At 41.9% G+C, this 8,016-nt stretch overlaps 1 protein-coding gene across 1 annotated transcript; it reads right to left on the bottom strand.

Moving 5' to 3' along the window:
* Nucleotides 1-6,091: 6,091 nt before the first annotated feature.
* uts1 (urotensin 1) lies at nucleotides 6,092-7,524 on the bottom strand. The gene has a single exon (XM_084315287.1). The coding sequence runs from the start codon at nucleotides 6,757-6,759 to the stop codon at nucleotides 6,178-6,180; it is 582 nt and encodes a 193-aa protein (XP_084171413.1). The 5' UTR covers nucleotides 6,760-7,524; the 3' UTR covers nucleotides 6,092-6,177.
* Between the last annotated feature and the right edge of the window lie 492 nt (nucleotides 7,525-8,016).

Raw genomic sequence — 8,016 nt, 5'->3', positions numbered from 1 at the left:
AGGATCAGAAAAGTGTGTCTCAGTAGTTTTGAGGTAAAGGCACCTGCCTTCCTGCGAGTGTCCTGGGTATGTTCCCCAATATGTCAATATATTACTTATGGCTTTAACATAACATTCAATATGTTCCTTTTTCCTGTGGTTGATAAGTACTTTATTTACATGTTTAAGCAAGATCGGGCTGGGGACCTCCAGGGGTCCTTGAGGGGGCTTCAGGGGGTCCCCAGAAAAATTAGGAAGTTATTTAATTCACTAAAAGTTATGGCAATGATTTTTGATCATACTGTAGGTTTCACTCTCTCCACTGGTATATCATATCTAACAACAAAAATCATATCAGTTGGGGATCCCTGAGACAAAATCTTTCCAGATAAGGGTCTGATACAAACACGGTTAAGAACTTCTGATCTAGATGTATGCCAATGGCAGTTTCAGATACTTCTGATCTAGATGTATGCCAATGGCAGTTTCATATACTTTTGGCTGTACAAAATATGGTCCACATTAGAAAATGGAACACATGGGAAATTACTATGGCTGCTTCTGAATTCATTGTATGTACTGTACATACAGTATGTACACCATACTACTTACTATTGGAGCTTACTGTTCAGTACATGGAGTGCAGTACAGTATGTACTACATACTACAGTGATACGACTTGGCAGACCTGCACATCCAGGCGGAAATTGGCCGTTTGTTGTAATAGCATATTACAGAAACAGATTCAGTCACAGCTATTTCCACTTGCTAGCTGTAGTCAGGAAGATATACTGTCAGTTTATTATTTTTTATGTTTGTTTGGAAGATTTTGGCTGACCGGGAACCGGAAATTACACTGGAATTACCTGCTGCAAAGAATTGTGGGGTTGAAATGACTCCATGGATGCAAGTATGCATACTTCAAATATTGGTGCTTTTGATATCCATACAAATCTCTGTTGCATACATTATTTGCATACTAACGGATCACATACTGAAAACTGCATACAATAATGTGCAGCATGGAGAATTCGGAAGCAGCATAATGACCTGACAAAGGCCAGCGGAAATATGTTATTTATTACTGATCAAACAGTAGCTACTTATGTAGTGACGGTAGCTACTAATACCGTCATATGCTGCACTACTACTAGCACAGAATCACAAGGACATGGTTGTATTCTGAACCTTTTTTTTATTACAAAATATAAATGGCAAAAAAGCTTTCCTTTGCACGGCTAAAACAAACATGACTGGAGTCAGCCAAAACAGGTGACATTGAAACAAAGCATTTTGATGTCCTTTTTTCTTTGTGACGCATGCTAGGTAGTACAGATGATGGTGTGTCCGCTGGGATGAAAGGAACAGAGAAGAATGCAGAGGGAGGAGAGAAGTGGACGGTTGAGATGGTGAAATACTGACTGGTTCCTTCCCCACCCACCTCTTTGCCTCTTCCTCCAGAAATTCAACAGAGGAGGAAAGGGGGGTTGCGAGTTTTAACCCCCAGACAAGAACCAAGAACACATTCTTACTTCCAGCAATGGCCAACAAGAAGGATTATAGGAAATGGGGGACTTAAAGATGTCTTTGAACAAACGGACGTCGTTAGACACATTTGTTTTGGCCTGTCTGGTGAACTAATTTGCTCTTTTGGGGTCGATGTCATTAGGTTAATTACACCAGACGTGTCCAATCAGAGAAGTCAGAGAGGATTTTAACACACCGGAACATGAAGGAGGGAGAGAGAGAGAGAGAGAGATGGAGAGAGAGAGAGACAGGGAGAGCTGGAGAGATAAAGGGGCCAGGCAGAAAGAGAGTGAAAGAAGAACCACACACACCAATTATATCATTCATTCAAGAAGTCTTTTAGTTTGTGCCCAACCATAAATCAGCAAACTACCAGACCGCACACCTGGCTGCTCTATCTATAGACTCTACACCTATCTGCTCTATCTATAGACTCTACACCTGATTTTATTTTATTTGACATTTAAAAAAATTCAAGATTCCACTCCAGACACCATCAAGGATGAACACAAAAAAGTCAAGACTTGTTTCCATTGTGGTCCTTGGTCTCAAACAGATAAGCAATACAAAACATGACCACAAATAACAATATGACAAACTACATAGACATGTCCATTTTAAGTGCAGTACAAATGACGCCACAGATCAACAATGTATCAGACAACATTTTCATACATTTTAAAATCTAGTTTTTAACATTGTCGAGGAGCCATGATTTGACTTTTTTCTTAAAATTGTGTCGGCTACTAATGCATTTTAGCTGTGAAGGTAGCAAATTTCAATTTGTGGCTCCCCAGAATTTAAAAGAACATTTGCCCATATTTGTTTTGAACCTTAGAATACCTGGCTGCTCTATCTATAGACTCTACACCTATCGGCTCTATCTATAGACTCTACACCTATCTGCTCTATCTATAGACTCTACACCTATCTGCTCTATCTTTAGACTCTACACCTATCTGCTCTATCTATAGACTACACCTATCTGCTCTATCTATAGACTCTACACCTATCTGCTCTATCTATAGACTCTACACCTATCTGCTCTATCTATAGACTACACCTATCTGCTCTATCTATAGACTCTACACCTATCTGCTCTATCTATAGACTCTACACCTGGCTGCTCTATCTATAGACTCTACACCTGGCTCTTCTACCTATAGACTCTACACCTATCTGCTCTACCTATAGACTCTACACCTATCTGCTCTACCTATAGACTCTACACCTATCTGCTCTATAGACTCTACACCTATCTGCTCTACCTATAGACTCTACACCTATCTGCTCTATAGACTCTACACCTATCTGCTCTACCTATAGACTCTACACCTATCTGCTCTACCTATAGACTCTACACCTATCTGCTCTATAGACTCTACACCTATCTGCTCTTCCTATAGACTACACCTGGCTCTTCTACCTATAGACAGCACACCTGGCTGCTCTATCTATAGACTCTACACCTGACTGCTCTATCTATAGACTCTACACCTGGCTGCTCTTCCTATAGACTCTACACCTGGCTGCTCTACCTATAGACAGCACACTGTATTGCTTGATTGATATTGCTCCATCTATTCCCTCTAAAAGGATGTTCTCTCTCTGAGGTCCATTGTGCACTTATAGAACCATTACTATTTGAGTCTCCAAATTGCTCTTCATTAATGGTTCTACGTATATAGGACCTAGTAGTTCCATACAGAACCAATTGGTTCTTCAGTGGTTCACAAATTATTCTATTTAGAACCTCAGGCAGTTCTCATGCGAGGATGCTCCATCATAGCATCTTTAAAAAACTAAGTGGTTCTACGTAGCACCAATAGTGGCTCTGCATGTGATTAAAGTTCAAGCCAAAAAAAAAAAAACTATATTTGTGACAGTTCCCTCTTAAGTGCTGCCTGCCTAATTTACAAGAACAAACTAAAGGCATGATGGTCTTCAGCATTTAAAACGAAAGGATACACAGGACATAACCACTGTATAAGGACACATCGTTTGCTTCAAAGGCAGGGGTATGTGTGAGATTTAACGTTAATCAAAACCACAGGGCGGCCGGGTAGCGCAGCGGACTAAGCGTGTCTACCACCGCAGAGACAGTGGGATCGAATCCAACTGCCAGCGGTACCTCCGACTTGGTCGACCATCCATACTAACACAATTGGCAGTGTTAGAGGGTGGGAAACCCGACGAGGGTGGGTCCTGGTCGTTGTAAACAGCGACTCCTACAGTTCGGTCGGGGCGCCTGCACAGCGAGGGAAGGATCTGGGGGAGGTAGTGTGACCCTTCCACACTACACTCCCCCAGTGAGAGTCCGCGCTGCCAGGTGAAAAGAAGCGGTGGGCTGGGTACACATGTGTCGGAGGAAGCATGTGATAGTCTCCGCCCTCCCAGACCGACGGTAAGGGGTAGGTGCGCAACGACCAGGAAGGGGATTGGGAATTGGCATAACGACTAACAAAAAATTATAAAAAAAAAAACACCAATGTCACATTTCATAAAATAATGTAAATGACAAACCTCTGACCATTATAAAATCCCATCTGTCTAATTACCTTTTGTAGTGTGTCATAGAGTTGTATAATTTCCCAACACAGGATTTAGATAGAACAAGTTAAATCTTTAAAAGTAAAAACTTTCCGTACCGTCTCCATATTACACCAGACTGTTGAAACTGAGCAACAGTGGACCACTTGGGTTTTCCATCGCGCAAATTGTAGAATTTCTGAAAGTTGTGATTGTGAAGCTATTCCCGGACGCGTGTTGCTTATTGACAGCGGAAGAGTGCAAAAATGCTTCCGCATTCGTCACCGCACGCCAGTACGGTAATGCGCCTTTCCTTTCGCCCCGCTCAGACAAATGCATTATGTACATTGCAACACAAACGCAGCATTTCCGCGTACATTGCAACGAATCACTTGGAGTTTGAAAGTGATATCAGAAGAAACTACTCAACCTCGGCTGTCTTTAACTATGAGTGAACACAACGCATTGTAACGTTAACGCAGCTGTCAACTGTACTTTACTATGGAATATACATGTATATTATCGCGACGCGTCGTCACAGACTAAACAGTGTTGTGAACACAACACATTGTAACGTTAACGCAGCTGTCAACTGTACTTTACTATGGAATATACATGTATATTATCGCGACGCGTCGTCACAGACTAAACAGTGTTGTGAACACAACACATTGTAATGTTAACGCAGCTGTCAACTGTACTTTACTATGGAATATACATGTATTGTTAGAAAATGTTTTGGATCTAAATCACTTGGAGTTTGAAAGTGATATCAGAAGAAACTACTCAACCTCGGCTGTCTTTAACTATGAATGAACACAACACTCTAACTCACCATGTTTAGATAATAAAGTACTCAACCTCTACTTGTCTACTGTCTGACTGAACAAACACTATAACTTACCATGTTTAGATAATGAAGTACTCAACCTCTACTGTATTTAACTATGAGTGAACACAACACTCTAACTTACCATGTTTAGATAATGAAGTACTCAACCTCTACTGTATTTAACTATGAGTGAACACAACACTCTAACTTACCATCTTTAGATAATAAAGTACTCAACCTCTACTGTATTTAACTATGAGTGAACACAAAAGTTAGAGTGTTGTGTTCACTCATAGTTAAATACAGTAGAGGTTGAGTACTTCATTATCTAAACATGGTAAGTTAGAGTGTTGTGTTCAGTCAGACAGTAGACAAGTAGAGGTTGAGTACTTTATTATCTAAACATGGTGAGTTAGAGTGTTGTGTTCATTCATAGTTAAAGACAGCCGAGGTTGAGTAGTTTCTTCTGATATCACTTTCAAACTCCAAGTGATTTAGATCCAAAACATTTTCTAACAATACATGTATATTCCATAGTAAAGTACAGTTGACAGCTGCGTTAACGTTACAATGTGTTGCGACGCGTCGCGATAATATACATGTATATTACATAGTAAAGTACAGTTGACAGCTGCGTTAACATTACAATGTGTTGTGTTCACAACACTGTTTAGTCTGTGATGACGCGTCGCGATAATATACATGTATATTCCATAGTAAAGTACAGTTGACAGCTGCGTTGTTTCTTCTGATATCACTTTCAAACTCCAAGTGATTCGTTGCAATGTACGCGGAAATGCTGCGTTTGTGTTGCAATGTACATAATGCATTTGTCTGAGCGGGGCGAAAGGAAAGGCGCATTACTGTACTGGCGTGCGGTGACGAATGCGGAAGCATTTTTGCACTCTTCCGCTGTCAATAAGCAACACGCTTCCCGGACATCAGAATGTAAAAATGACAGTTGGGGTAAGAAAACCCAAATATCTCCCGTACGCGTTCCCCGTGCGTGAGTCCAATGTTGTGAGGGGTCTTGGTCAGTCTTTCTACGTCTATAATGTTATTTTCCAACAAACAAAGACAAGTGGATGCTTATCTTTCTTTACACAACTGTTTATGCGTATACGAGTGACACGGGTTGTGCATAAAATGATACGGAGAAGAGGGCGGACACACCAACCGTATGAACGCAAACAAAAAGAAAACCGATGACTGGGGTCCAAGAGTGCGAGGTTGGCTTAATATTATTCTGTAAGCATGTTTCTTGTTACCCCCTTGTCAGAACTTCCTCAGCAGCGTGTAGCAGCCGCAGGTCACTTTCCGACTTCATCTAGAAACTTACGGTTGAGCTCTGCCCGCTCTCTCTGGCTCTCGATCTTCGCTATCTCGAGCATGTTCCTGAGCAGGTGGAAGGTGAGGTCGATGGAGATCGGCGGCTCGTCGTTCCTCTTGGACAACAACAAGCCCGCCGCGAGCTCCACGACGCCGCGGTGACCTCCCTCCTCGCGCGCGGCCGCGCTCTCCTCCGTCTCCCAGGAAGTCGAGCTGCGCGAGAGGTGGTGGTGGGCTCCTCGCGACTTCACGCGCCCCTCGTCGTCGACGTCCACGAGGGGAAACTCTGGAAGAGCGGTCATCATCAGATTCATCATCGTCATCAGGTCATTCGGGTGTCTCTGTAGGAACTTTAGTATCTTCTCCCCCCCCGGGAGGTGAGACGCGGCGTGGTCTCTGGCGGCGGCGGCTCTGAGGAACACCTCGTCCGGCTGTTGACTCCTGAAGCCGCCGTTGCCGTAGAGTAAAGCCGGGGGGTTCCGCGGTGGTCGGCACGCGCCGGGGCGGATGTGGGACGTGAGGAGGACCGAGGCGAGGAGCAGGACGAGGGGAACGGGCTTCATGGTGATGGGAGGGAGAAGGACAAGATGCCCTGGAGAAGAGAAACGAGAGGCGGGATCACTGACCAAATAAACGACACCGGGCACTCAGTATAGTGAGAGTTTAATGTGCATATATACCTGCATATAATAATTTGTACATACCTGTAGATACTATACATATATATGTACATGTGATGTCCCTTACCTCTTACTATGCTGTATGACTTACTACCATAGTGTCTTTATACCTGTAAGAGTAAAGTGCAGTAATATACAATGTACAAGTGATTAAACTGGATATAACATATAAATTAGTACTAGAGTAATAGTGCTATTCAGATGTATGTACTGTACAGAGTTGTTGTTGTTGTTGTTGTATAGTAGTATTAATATGTACACTCTGTTTAGATGCCAAACTTATTTTTGTTGTACTGTGTTGTATAATGACAATATGATCTAGACAAAACACACCAAAAGCCAATATTAGTATCTCCAATAGCTAACCAGTTGTTAATATGCAAGTCTATGCTGCGAGGGAAGTTGTTGGAAATTCAAATTAGAATGTAGATGTTTGCTGATGGGCACAATAGAAACGGACTAAAAATGTGAAGCTATACGCATGAGGTACAGTCGGTATGACAAGATTATGTGCAGCAGGGATTTTTTTTAAATGATTGAAATCGGGCTACTCTAAAGGACACTGCTTGAGAGCTATTTTATTGCACATACTTTTACTGTGATTTTATATGATGTCAATTCTATGCTCACTTCATGCATTGCTCTTATTCTGCCAATTTGATGCTTTATGCCTTTTTACTGCTGTGAATCACTTTGGGCTGCAATTCTTGTATGAAAGGTGCTATACAAATAATGTGTATTATTATTATTATTATTATTATTAATATGATATGATGCTGAACATATATACTGTAATTGCATTGAGATTTAAATTCCTGGCGCATCTAAACACTATATCCTATAGGCGTTTTTACTCTCAAATACTCAGGTTCAGGTGATGATAAACGCCTGAAATGAACCACTTACTTGTATCGCCTCTCTTGTAGTGATGTATCCGTGGAGACGCCGGTCTGAGGGGTCCCGTTGAAAAGAGGGTTTGGAGAGAGACGCCTCTCTGTGAGCAGGTTATATATCCAAACATTCCCCCCATTGACGTCAATGCAAGAGAGCAACGCTTGTTAATTAGGCAACAATTATGGTTTTGATTGATTGATTGAAAACTTTATTAACAGATTGCAGAATGGGTACAGTATACAGTAC

Source organism: Notolepis coatsorum, assembly GCF_963971535.1.
Source record: "Notolepis coatsorum genome assembly, chromosome: 5".
Taxonomy (NCBI): Eukaryota; Metazoa; Chordata; class Actinopteri; order Aulopiformes; family Paralepididae; genus Notolepis; species Notolepis coatsorum.
The sequence above is the reverse complement of the archived record's forward strand: the minus strand, read 5'-3'. Positions and strand labels throughout refer to the sequence as shown.